Source organism: Triticum aestivum, chromosome 6B (assembly GCF_018294505.1).
Source record: "Triticum aestivum cultivar Chinese Spring chromosome 6B, IWGSC CS RefSeq v2.1, whole genome shotgun sequence".
Lineage (NCBI taxonomy): Eukaryota > Viridiplantae > Streptophyta > Magnoliopsida > Poales > Poaceae > Triticum > Triticum aestivum.
Window position 1 is genome coordinate 178,568,171 of NC_057810.1, and position 12,144 is coordinate 178,580,314.

Genomic DNA, 12,144 nt, shown 5'->3' on the forward strand with positions numbered 1-12,144 from the left:
CTAGTGATTAAAAATGGTGAAAAAAGGAATAGAGTCATTATACATCTTGTAAGTCAAAAGTGTTACTTCTTCTTTCAAATTAAAGAGTGTAAACAGCTTGTAGATCGATCTGTCTTCTGTAGATGTGCGTTGATCTTCTCCTTACTCCACATCAATCACCAAGTCACCATTAACCCAGGTGGTGCAAAACTACAAACCGTTACAGCTGACCCGACCAATGGCACCAGCCAGCCATCACGTCGCGTGGATCCCAACGTACACAAGCTAAGCCACGACGCCGATATTCCGGGTGCAAGTGCAGCCGGCAAAGCATCGATTCGAAAGCCACACGCACGCACGCATGCACGCAGTCGCAATGGGGTGGCACAGGGGCGCGCCGCACGAAAAAGGAGACAGGCCACGGGCACGTGCATGCCTCCTCTGCTTCCTCTACATACGTAGCTGAGTTAATTGCACGTTGGTATCATACTTGCTCACCTACTTACGAATCAGTACCACTACTCGTGCATGTCGCAGTTCAGTACCAACTCAGGGCCTAAGTGATGCATAACGGGCTGACAGCCGTATAAGCGCGTATTGACCGCGTATCCGACAGGTCGGGCCCACATGTCAGGTGACACGCTGGCCGAATCGGCGCGTGCCCGGTGCGCTGACTAGGACGAGGCCGACCTAACAGGCTAGGTCGAACTGAGCCGCCAGTTCGAACCCTAACTCTCGTTCCCCTCTCCCTCTCCTCCCCGTGCTCCTCTGTGTCAATGGCGACGGCGAATCCGGGCGGCGGCGGTGTAGGCGGCAGCTCGAGCAGCGGTGGAGGTGTGGGCGGGTACGGAGATCTTCCTGGCCTCGGGCCCGATGCGCACCCAGGATTGGCCGAGGATGACGGCGACAGTTCGTCGTACTACTCGAGCGGCGAGGAAGAAATGGAGGAGGCCCCGCTGAGCATGGAGCAGCGCTTGCGGATGGCAGAGATGTGGGTCGCCAACCCTTTCACTAGCCATCACTGGACCCATGGATGTGGTGGGGTGCTGTAAGTCCTCCTCCCTCTCCTCTGTTCTTTCTTCCAATTTGGGGGCTAGGGTTAGTGTTAATGAAAATGTCCAAATTTGCTGGCACTTGTAGTGTGGAGGAGGCTATCTGGGATGTTAGGATTCACTTTGATGCCCTACATAATTTGGATAGAAAGATATGCAGTTCTGATGTCACTTTTCTCAATCTGTATGCACTGTTGCATACACAAGGATTTACATTCTCTGATGAATTGTATCACATGGAGAACACATGCATAGGAGAGCAGAGAGAGCATGGCCTAGACTTGATTGACACAAACATTAAATTGCAGAATATTAAGAAGCAACATGAGCATACTTTAGTTTTGAATCTGTTAGTTAGAGCAACAGCCACTGACAGTGCTGCAATTCAGAGAAATGCTGAACTACAGACCATTCTTTATGCACCACCAGTTGTGTATGATCTCAGTGAGCCAGCTGTGCTTGCTGTTGATGACCAAGGTGTTGTTTTTAATAGTCAGGGTAGTAGTAGTACCAATGTTGGTGCTAGTGGTTTTTGCACACAAGAGAGCAAAAATCTAGGTAAACAAAAGCTGAAATCTGTGATGGAGGATGAAGTCTTGTTGCAGGAGGGATATCACAGTAGTGATAATTCAGAAGGGGCATATGACAGTGACAACTACTTGGAGAAGTACAGGATTTCTCAAGACACAGAGATAATAGATGGAAAGAGACAAGCAGATGAGGAACAACTAGCAGATGATCAAGATGAATATTCAGATGATGAGTCAGAAGAGGAGGAACAACTTCATTATGAGGGTGACACTGAGGTTGAGGATCCGTTTGAGATGGAGGAGGAAGAGAGTGGGGATGAAGAGATGGAGGAGAGCTTGAATGTGGAGTTAGCTCAACAGTTGCAGGTAGAACCTCCAAAGAAGAAACAGAAGCTGCCAATTAGGAGGTGCCCCACCACTAGAACACCTTCTAGTGTTTTAAAGGAGTTGAAGAAAGATTTCATTCCTTCATCAGATGAAGAAGAAACTGGTTGGCTGATGGATAGTGAAGATGATGGGCATGAGCCACTGCAATTTGTCCTAAAGAAAAATAAGAAGAGTAGGGCACAGAAAAGAAAACCTAGGATATGGTTCAATGAAAAAATGGAGCACCCACACCAGCAATTATGTAAGTACATGTGCTTCACAAATCAGCAGCAATTCAGAGATGCTCTGTTGAGCTTGCACATTTCACAGGCAAGAGATTTCAGATATCATAGAAACTCTGACCAAAGGATCATTGCAAGTTGCAGAAATGAGCACTGTCAGTTCCACATTGTTGCTGCTGTGATCAAAGGTGAAAAGACTTTTGCTATAAAAAATGAACCTGGAGCACACTTGCACTACCAGTACAGAGTCTTCCAGGGTTAGTGCAAAGTGGCTTGCAAAGACATATGAGTCATTGTTCAGGTCTGATCCAACCACTAGCATACAAACTCTGATTGATGCCTGCAATGAGAAGTATGGTGTTGAGGTTCCTAAGCACATGGCCTATAGGGCCAAAAACTTAGCTGTGGAAGCTGTCTTAGGAGAGCACAAGAAGCAGTATCCCAGGTTAAGGGACTATGCAGCAACCATCATGCAGACAAACCCTGGAAGTAGGGTTGTAGTTACAACTCTAGTTCCTAAAGCAACAAAAAAATACCACATCCAGGGCCAAGGTTTCATGCAATGTTTTTCTGCTTAAATGGAGCAAGGGAGGGATTTCTCACTGGATGCAGACCTTTCATTGGTTAGTTACTTGTTTCTTTTCTTTAGTTTCATTGCTATGTACATGATTCCACCTTTGCTGTAGTTTCTTTGCTATGTACTGACTTAATTGGTTCTTTTTTTGCAAAACAGGTGTTGATGGATGCTTTATTAAGCTGACCACAGGTGCACAGATCCTTGCTGCCACTGGCAGAGATGGCAATAACAACATTTATCCAATTGCATTTGCCATTGTTGGTCAGGAGGATACAGCAAATTGGTGCTGGTTTCTGCACCAACTCAAGATATGTCTAGGAGGAGAAGTTGGCCAATTTGGTCCTTATACTATCATGTCAGATAGACAGAAGGTAAGTACTTAGTTTGCTGTGTAATTTCAGTAGCATAGTTTCTTGGTTTTTTTCAACTATATCTGTAGTCAGTAGCTTAGTTTGTTGTTGTAATTTCAACAGGGGCTACTCAATGCAGTGAATAGAGTATTTCCAAACTGCCACCAGAGATATTGTCTTAGACACTTATATGCAAATTTCCAGAATGCTGGTTTTAGGGGGGAAGATCTAAAGAAATGCATGGATAATGCCAGTTATGCTTACAATGAATATAAGTTTAATATTGCTATGAATGATTTGAGAAATGAGTGTGTGGATGCTTGGAAGTGGCTTAATGCAATTCCTAAGAATACATGGGCAAGGCATGCTTTTGACACTAACTGCAAGACAGATTTGGTTGTTAACAACCTATCTGAGGTGTTCAACAAGTATATCCTTGATTTTAGGAAAAAGCCTATTAGGACTATGGTTGATGGTATTAAGGACAAGCAAATGGTGAGGTGGCATGAGAAGAGAGAGAGAGGAAAGGCAGCTTTCTGGGAGATCACACCACACTATGCTGAGAAGTTAGAGCTGGAAAAGGAGAGGGCTAGATATTGCAAACCCATTCAAGCTGGTGTTAATTTATGGCAAGTGACCAGTGGGCAGCAAACACACCCTGTGAACTTGGATAATCATACATGTGGTTGCAGAAAATGGGACCTCAGTGGCCTACCATGTAACCATGCAATTTCAGCAATTAACAAGGCCAAGAGGTTTCCAGAGGACTTTGTTTGTAAATTCTTCAGAAAACCATTTTATGTGGCAGCATATGAACCTATGATCTTTCCTGTTCCTGGTGAACATGACTGGATAAGGACACCTGGACCAGACATAGAGCCACCAGAATTTCATGTTAGGAGAGGAAGAAAGCAAGAGAAGAGGATGAAGGGCAAGTTTGAAGTGCCAAAGCCAAAAGACAGCAGTAGAATGGCCACAATAACATGCTCTAACTGTGGTCTCCAAGGCCATAGATACACCAACTGCCTGAAACAATTGAAACCAGATTTGGCTATGAGGAAAAACAAACATGTGGTAATACCAAATCTCACTTCTTTTTTATTTGTTGACTAGTGCATTTTAATGTTGTCTACTAATACCAATCTCACTTCTTTTTGCAAGACCAAGAGGTCACAGCAGCAACCTACACCTGCAAGATCACAGCCCCTACCTGCAAGATCACAGACTCCACCTGCAAGATCCCAGCCTGCACCAAGATCACAGCCTCCACCTGCAAGGACTGGTGCAAGATCTGGAGCAAGGTCTGGTGCAAGGACTGGTGCAAGTTCACACCCATCAACTAGTGGTGCAAGGCCATTCACTGCCCCAAGATATGCAACTCCTTCTAATCTTCTGCCCCAAGAAGTCACACTGGTTGGATGAGGTGGTTTGATCCTAGTGGTAACTGATGAGTGTGTGAAATGAGTTGTTGTTTCTCAAAACTATGGCAAGTGATCAATGTTTTGTGTCCTGAACCATGGCATGGTTGGATGCTTAGGTTTAATTGTACTGAACCAACAAGTCAAACTGGTTGGATGATTATGTTTGAGTGTACTGAATTGCTATCAACTATCTTAATGTTATGGGCAATGTTATGCTATCAATTTGGTGATTAGTGTTATTTGCAATTAGGTTATTGGCAATGCCTAACCACTTTGTTTACCTGACCACTTTGGCTCAGGGGGTTCTTGACGTCGACGGACCCTAAATGCCTAACCACTTTGGTTTAGGGGGTTCTTGACGTCGGCGGACCCTAAATGCCTAACCACTTTGGTTTAGGGGGTTCTCGACGTCGACAGACCCTAAATGCCTAACCACTTTGGTTTAGGGGGTTCTCGACGTCGACAGACCCTAAATGCCTAACCACTTTGGTTTAGGGGGTTCTCGACGTCGACAGACCCTAAATGCCTAACCACTTTGGTTTAGGGGGTTCTCGACGTCGACAGACCCTAAATGCCTAACCACTTTGGTTTAGGGGGTTCTCGACGTCGACAGACCCTAAATGCCTAACCACTTTGGTTTAGGGGGTTCTCAACGTCGACAGACCCTAAATGCCTAACCACTTTGGTTTAGGGGGTTCTCGACGTCGACAGACCCTAAATGCCTAACCACTTTGGTTTAGGGGGTTCTCGACGTCGACAGACCCTAAATGCCTAACCACTTTGGTTTAGGGGGTTCTCGACGTCGACGGACCCTAAATGCCTAACACCATAGTGGTTCACAACAAGGTTCACAACTTACTGGTTCACAACAAGGTTCACAACTTACTGGTTCACAACAACAACATATTGATTAACATAGTGGTTCACAGCAACTAAGAGTTAACATAGTGGTTCACAGCAACAACATAGTGGTTCACCACAACACCATAGTGGTTCACAACAACTTAAAGCAACAACATAGTGGTTCACCACAACACCATAGTGGTTCACAACAACTTTAAGCCACAACATAGTACATAACTTAGTTCACAACAACACCATACTTCACAAAAGGTCAGCAAAGCAAGCATTCTTCTTCTTCATGTTGATCTGGATCTTGCTCTTGCTCTTCCTCTACATCTTCATTCTGACAAGATGTCCAGGATCCCCTTCAATTTCTGCTTGTTCTTCTCCTCTGACTTCAACAGTTCAGCAATCTGAATCTTTAGCTGATCCCTCCTTGCTGTGAGCTTCTCATGCCCCTTCTTGAGATCACCCATGTGAAGGAGCAGCTGGGTGTTCTCCTGGGTGAGCTTTTCCTCAGACTTTTTGAGTTCATCAACCTGGAATTGCAGGTTCCTGGTGGATGTACTAAGCACTTCCTTCTCTTTTAGATGATTAAACTTCAGGTTCCTGATGCAAGTGCCTTGAGATTCTGTCAGGTTCATCAGTACTTTATACTTCTCCTGCAGCTTGAAGATCTCTGCATCTTTCTTCCCCATCTCTGTCTTCATGTCAGATACTGAATCAGAAACATGCACATTCTGCATCTTAGCCTGCAAATAGCTGAAATCTACCATCCTATCCTCTTGAGCATTGAACAGTTGGTGCACATCTTCAACCAATTTGTCATAGTTGGCCTCTAGATTATTTTTTTCTTCAGTCAACTGGTGAATAGTGAATGAACTCTCCAGGTTATCCTTCCTCCTATCACTCTTGCTGTCATGATACATTTCCCATAGCTTCAACAAGGCATTCTGCAATGTAGGAGGCCACTCTGGGTCAACCCAGAGAACAACACCACAGTTGTCATCTTCCTGCAATATAAACAACCATAGCATGAGCATCTTAAAACAATGTAGGACCCTAAATGACTAGCCACTGAATTAAAAATGAACTTTAAGCATCCTTGGGAAACAACTTTAATAATATAGCCAACTTTAATAATATAACACTAGGTGAATTTTAAGCTTCTGACATTGAATCTCTCTGACCTTAAACAATCAAATAATTTGCAAAGTGAGTACTCTTGTACTGCAAACATTTTCTAATCCACTGATTAGCACCAGTAGTACTAAATGGCTACAAAAATGACCCTCACACAGCTACAAAATGACCATCAGAGCTATGGTACAAGAGTACTCATTAAACAATGTGCATCAGCACATGGCTAGATTAAAGAACATGAATTCCATGCACTGGACTGCACAATTCTATGCACATGGCTAGATTAAACAATACCATTAACACAGAGTTTGGACAGAATCTTACACTCATAGGACAGACTAAGAACCTCCTGCCCGTGTTAAATGCTTCGAATGCTACACGCCTCTCAGCCGCCACACCATGCTGATGGCAAAGAACTCTGGATGCTGTCTCAATGCCACTGTAGTCTTCGTCTTCAATGCTAGCAGGGATCTACAGGAACAAAAGGAAAACAAAATCCCCAAATCAAATCAAATCCCCCCAAATCTGATAACCCAACCCTAACCCTAGCTCTACAACTCACCCGGTAATGCATGGCTTCGTCGTCGGAGAGGTTCATGTATTGCGCGATTGAGTCCTGGCTGCTCTCCTCCTCCATGGCGCGACGGCGAGCCGGTTGAGGTGGCGGCGGCGGCGGGCGGAGGGCGGCGGCGAATCAGAGAGAGGATGGAGAGCGAGAGTGAGAGTGAGGTCGAGCGAGAGTGAGGCGAGTCCGACCGAGCCCATGTAACCGACCGCACCGGCCTCGTCCTAGTCAGCGCACCGGGCACGCGCCGATTCGGCCAGCGTGTCACCTGACATGTGGGCCCGACCTGTCGGATACGCGGTCAATACGCGCTTATACGGCTGTCAGCCCGTTATGCATCACTTAGGCCCTGAGTTGGTACTAAACTGCGACATGCACGAGTAGTGGTACTGATTCGTGAGTAGGTCAGCAAGTGTGGTACCAACGTGCAATTAACTCTACGTAGCTTGAGGCGACCGCCAAAAGCAAGGCACCCCACAGCGTGTAAAGCCGGCCTGCTCGATCAGCTCATGTACGCGGCATGCATGTGCCTACGACTACAAATACGTACCCATGGCCGCCTCCAGAGAATGTGTATACTACCCATCGGCCAATACAAGCATCATCGAAGAGTGCAGTTTCTACTTTGTAGCTAGCCATGTCGAGCCATAGATCTTGTGGCCTGGTGGTGGTGCTCGCCTGCGCCGCTCTCATGGCGGCGGTGGCCGGCACGGCGCAGTACAACGTCGGCGGCGACAACGGGTGGGGCGTGCCCGGCGCCGGCGCCGAGTCCTACAACACCTGGGCCGAGAAGACCACCTTCCAGGTCGGCGACCAGCTCGGTACGTGACTTCCTGCTGCTTGCACATTTGCATCTCGGTGACGCGACTTTGATGCGTGTGTGTGGGGTTCATGCATGCATTGCTTGTGCAGTGTTCGTGTACCCCAAGGACAAGGACTCGGTGCTGCTGGTGGCGCCGGCCGACTACAACGCCTGCAACACCAACACCTACGACAAGCAGTTCAGCGACGGCAACACCGTCTTCGACCTCGACCGCGCCGGCGCCTTCTTCTTCATCAGCGGCGTCGACGCCAACTGCCGCGCCAACGAGAAGCTCATCGTCATGGTCGCCGCCGCCGCCAAGGGCGCTCCCACGCCCAGCCAGGGGTCGCCTGCAGCAACAGCAACGACCCCGCCGTCTGCTCCCTCAGGTGGCGCCCCGCCAAACTCCCCAGCAACCCCAAATGCTCCGGCGGGTGAGGCGAGTAACTCAACGCCGGCCAAGGGCGCACCTCCTGGAGCCGCCAGCGGCGCCGGTCTCACGGTGGCAGGCCTCGCCGGCTCGTTCGTGGCATTGTTTGGATACGCCATGCTTGCTTTCTAGTACTGCTTTCCAAAGCTATCTTTTACTGCTCCTTTTCAAAGCCGGAAGACTATTTGCTCCTTTTCAGAGGGCAACGTGTCTCTGCTCAGATTCTTTTCCGTTATGATCAATGACAAATGCAATATGATGGTTCCTGAATGAGATAGCACCTAGCATTGGCATTCCAGCAGCATATTATCAGATAGACTCCCTCCATAAGGAAATACTTGTCGGAAAAATGGATAACACATCTTCTTTTATCCATTTTGATGACAAGTATTTCCGGACGAAGAGAGTACATCCATTTCTTCGACAAGTATTTCCGGACAGGGAGTATTACTTATCAGAAAGCATAATAAAGGCATGCGCGGACTAATACTTTCGCATAAATACACGACCAGAGATGTTCTGAAGCGAAGCACAGCTCTGAATTAAGCGACAGTCAAATATTCTGAACTCGGAGTAAACTGACGGGCGACTACATAGGATCTATAATAAGGCTATTCAAACTACAAATTCTTGATGACGACCATGAGAGACGATGAAAAAGAAGGCGTCTACAGCCTCCTTCCTCTCCTGCCGCCCTTTCTGCGAGTGCTGTCAGTGGGAACAGGGGTCACGTCCTCTGCAAAGAGAATGAGACATACCATCATTAGTTCTATGCCCAATAAGGGTGACACCACAATGAAACAGCAAAGTACACTTGGACCCGCTGTCCATGAAGGGGGGTAACAAGATATGTATTCTTCATTTGCATATATGCAGCGGATGCCAGAATTTACCAATGCGTCCAATTTTCATGCCAGAACGAGCGAGTGCCCTGAGAGCGGATTGAGCACCAGGTCCAGGAGTCTTGGTCTTGTTGCCTCCAGTGGCACGGAGCTTAATGTGCAAAGCAGTGATGCCAAGTTCCTGGAAGCGCAAGCACATATATCAGAATCCTGAAGGCACCCAAACAGAAAATAGTCCAATGAAAGCCCATACAAACCTTGCAACGCGTCGCAACATCTTGAGAAGCGAGCATAGCTGCATATGGTGATGACTCATCACGATCAGCCTTGACCTTCATTCCACCTGCATTGATTAGGGGACAATCAGATTTATTTTTAAACCATAAAATATAGCTCAACCACTAAAAGAAAAGGTACAGAGCATACCAGTAATACGAACAAGGGTCTCTCTCCCAGACAAGTCAGTGACGTGCTGCAGACGGAGGCTAACACCAGTAAGAAACCGAACAGCACATGACGGTGACGACCATAATAAAGCATGTAATAGGCAAACCAGTACATACGATGAATGTGTCATTGAATGATGCAAAGACATGAGCAACTCCGAAGACATGCTCCCCTTCACGGACAGCAGGTCCAAGAGTAACATTCTCCTCCTTAGGCTCCCTGGTTTTCCTCTTCGACTAGCAAGGCAAATCAGATTTAGCTTAGCACATACTTGACATAATTGCACAACAACTATGTAACTAATCAAAGCAGCATACTGAGGCCGTGTTTGGTTGGACTTTTGGAACCAGCTTCTGGCTTTTCAAAGCTACAATCTAACCAAAGGGGTAAAATGAGAAGCAGAAGTTGCAAAATCTACAGCTTCCCCGCAGTGTAATTTTCGCAGCGGGTGAACCCCCAACTTCAGCGGTGCAGTTTTAGCTGTCCCCTGAAAGTTTCATAGTATTTACCCACGTTTGCCACTGGCAAGTGAAAAACGATTGGATCCTATTCTTCCCGAGCGAGGCATCCACCACAAGAGAAAAAACCCCTGCTCGTTTCACATTGACCCGAGCGACAGCTAGGGTTCCTAGCCGCTGCCGCCGGCGCCGCCCATCCGCCGCCGCGCGCCCAGCCACCGGCGCTGCCTCCCGCGTCCACCGTCCGCCTCCCCGCGGAGACCTCCGTTCTCCACTACTCGGCGTGGCCTCCTCCTTCCTCAACTACCGGCCTGCGCCACCGGAGCAGCAAGGGCCGCCGTCCCTCCACCGCGCGCGCCCCGCCGCCGGCGCCGCCTCCCGCAGCCCTGCCGCGACCTCCTCCATCCGTTCTGCCATGTAGCTGCACCCCTTTCCTCCCACTGCCCTTGTCCCCTTCCCATGTCCTGTACCAAGTAGGTTTTTTTTGCTCTGTTGGTAGTGAGTGAATTCATGTGAAGTGATGAACAATGGATGATTTTTGATATATTGATGCATGTAGCTTGTCATATTGTTGTATATTCATGTAAAGTGGATGACATTTTGATATGTTGCTGCATATTGCTTGTCATATCGTGGTATATTGATGTAAAGTGGAAGAAATTTTGATAGTATTGTAGCATATCTCGATGTTTAGCTATGTCGATGGAGGTCAACACCATGTGAACCATATGTGTTTTCTATGGTGCATGTGTTTTGTAATAATATTACGGGATTAATATCTATTTAAATGTATGCAACATCAAAGTACAGTCGTTGTATTGCCTATGCATTAGCTATGAATCGCCTACATTGTCATAATTTTTCTTTGAAAAATGATCGTTCAGTTACCTACAAATGTACATATCACTGCCCTACGGTCAATAAGTACATAAATATATGAACTCAGGCCCCATGGGCAATATAGACAATTCACAGCCAAATCTACAATTTCACAGCTGTTTTACCAAACAGCCTCCAGCTTTTCCACAGCAGCATTTTCACAGCAGCTTTTCTACAGCAGCTTTTTTAGAATCTGCAGCTCAACCAAACAGAGCCTGAGAAATCTTCCAAAATCTGCCAATGCAGTATTCTCAGCAATTAAACAAAAAGAATGTCAAATGAGTTTAAGTTAAATCTTAGCCTCCTTCTGTTTCTCTGTATCATCTAAGTGTGAATTGCAAGTGCGTTTAAATTAAAAACTGCAGCTCTTGGGAATATTTGTGAACAAAAACCAGATTTATCCCCTCCCAAAATGAGCAACCCAAATCATTTGAAACACACACAAACAGTTCACCACCAAGATCATCACCTGCAAACCACAGTAACCGTTCGTCCATTACTAACTTGAAATTTCTCTACCAGTTCAGCTGTTAAAAATCAAAGCACCAGGTTACAGTTCCAATCTATAGGCACCTAAATCGCAGAGCTACAGTTTCATCATAAGCCAGCACCGAATGATACTGCAAAAGTTCCATACAATAGCAGAAGGAACGCCTTAGATCACAAGATGCAGCTGCACATCTTGCCGGATTCACCCCACTGAACAAGCGTCCGCACAGCGAATCCGTCGCGCGAACTCGACAGCCATGTAAATGCCAGCTGAAGGGAGACGGAGACGAAGGCATAGCATGGTGGCGCGAGGCGACGAGGGATCGAGGCGCCTTCTCCTTGTGCTTCAGGTCGCGAGTCGCCGCCGCCGCCGGAGTTTCGTTAAGAGTGAGAAAGGTATTACCGGGAGAGGTTATATGCGACGGCGGCGGATGACGGGTACTAGGGTTTAATGCGGAGGCTGAAGCAGTGTCTGCAAGTGGGACCGGTGATCGCATGGGCCTAGATAGCCGCCCAGGCCAGAAAAAAAGAGGCAGCAAATGGGCTCATTTTTATTAGTACGGTTGGGCTCACACCTCATGCCTTCATATGGGCCCGTCAGCACGACTGATCCATCAGTCCCTCTTCAGTGAATTATTATTGTTGCCTACAAACAAGACTTGTCCTGATTTTTTTACACATACTTATATTTCCAAAAAAAATTACATATACTTATCCTGATTATTTACA

The 12,144-nt window shown here is 46.8% G+C and overlaps 2 protein-coding genes across 2 annotated transcripts; one reads left to right on the forward strand and one right to left on the reverse strand.

The window, feature by feature from the left end:
* The first annotated feature begins 7,652 nt into the window (after window positions 1-7,652).
* On the forward strand, window positions 7,653-8,963 carry LOC123136440 (early nodulin-like protein 1). The gene is made up of 2 exons (XM_044555801.1): window positions 7,653-7,889; window positions 7,981-8,963. The coding sequence occupies exons 1-2, from the start codon at window positions 7,706-7,708 to the stop codon at window positions 8,430-8,432; spliced, it is 636 nt and encodes a 211-aa protein (XP_044411736.1). The 5' UTR covers window positions 7,653-7,705; the 3' UTR covers window positions 8,433-8,963.
* On the reverse strand, window positions 8,731-11,862 carry LOC123136441 (40S ribosomal protein S14-3). Its single transcript, XM_044555802.1, has 6 exons — window positions 11,715-11,862; window positions 9,706-9,826; window positions 9,569-9,614; window positions 9,400-9,485; window positions 9,194-9,323; window positions 8,731-9,036 (listed from the first exon to the last, which is right to left on the reverse strand). Coding segments are annotated over exons 1-6 (453 nt in total). The 5' UTR covers window positions 11,717-11,862; the 3' UTR covers window positions 8,731-8,968.
* Between the last annotated feature and the right edge of the window lie 282 nt (window positions 11,863-12,144).

Bases quoted from the DNA above. Each gene is read 5' to 3' on its own strand.
- LOC123136440 (XM_044555801.1), top strand. From the start codon at position 7,706: ATGTCGAGCCATAGATCTTGTGGCCTGGTGGTGGTGCTCGCCTGCGCC. The intron at 7,890-7,980 runs GTACGTGACTTC...TTGCTTGTGCAG, and splicing joins CCAGGTCGGCGACCAGCTCG to TGTTCGTGTACCCCAAGGAC.
- LOC123136441 (XM_044555802.1), bottom strand. The intron at 9,615-9,705 runs GTATGTACTGGT...CTCCGTCTGCAG, and splicing joins CATTCAATGACACATTCATC to CACGTCACTGACTTGTCTGG. The intron at 9,324-9,399 runs GTTTGTATGGGC...TTGCGCTTCCAG, and splicing joins ATGTTGCGACGCGTTGCAAG to GAACTTGGCATCACTGCTTT.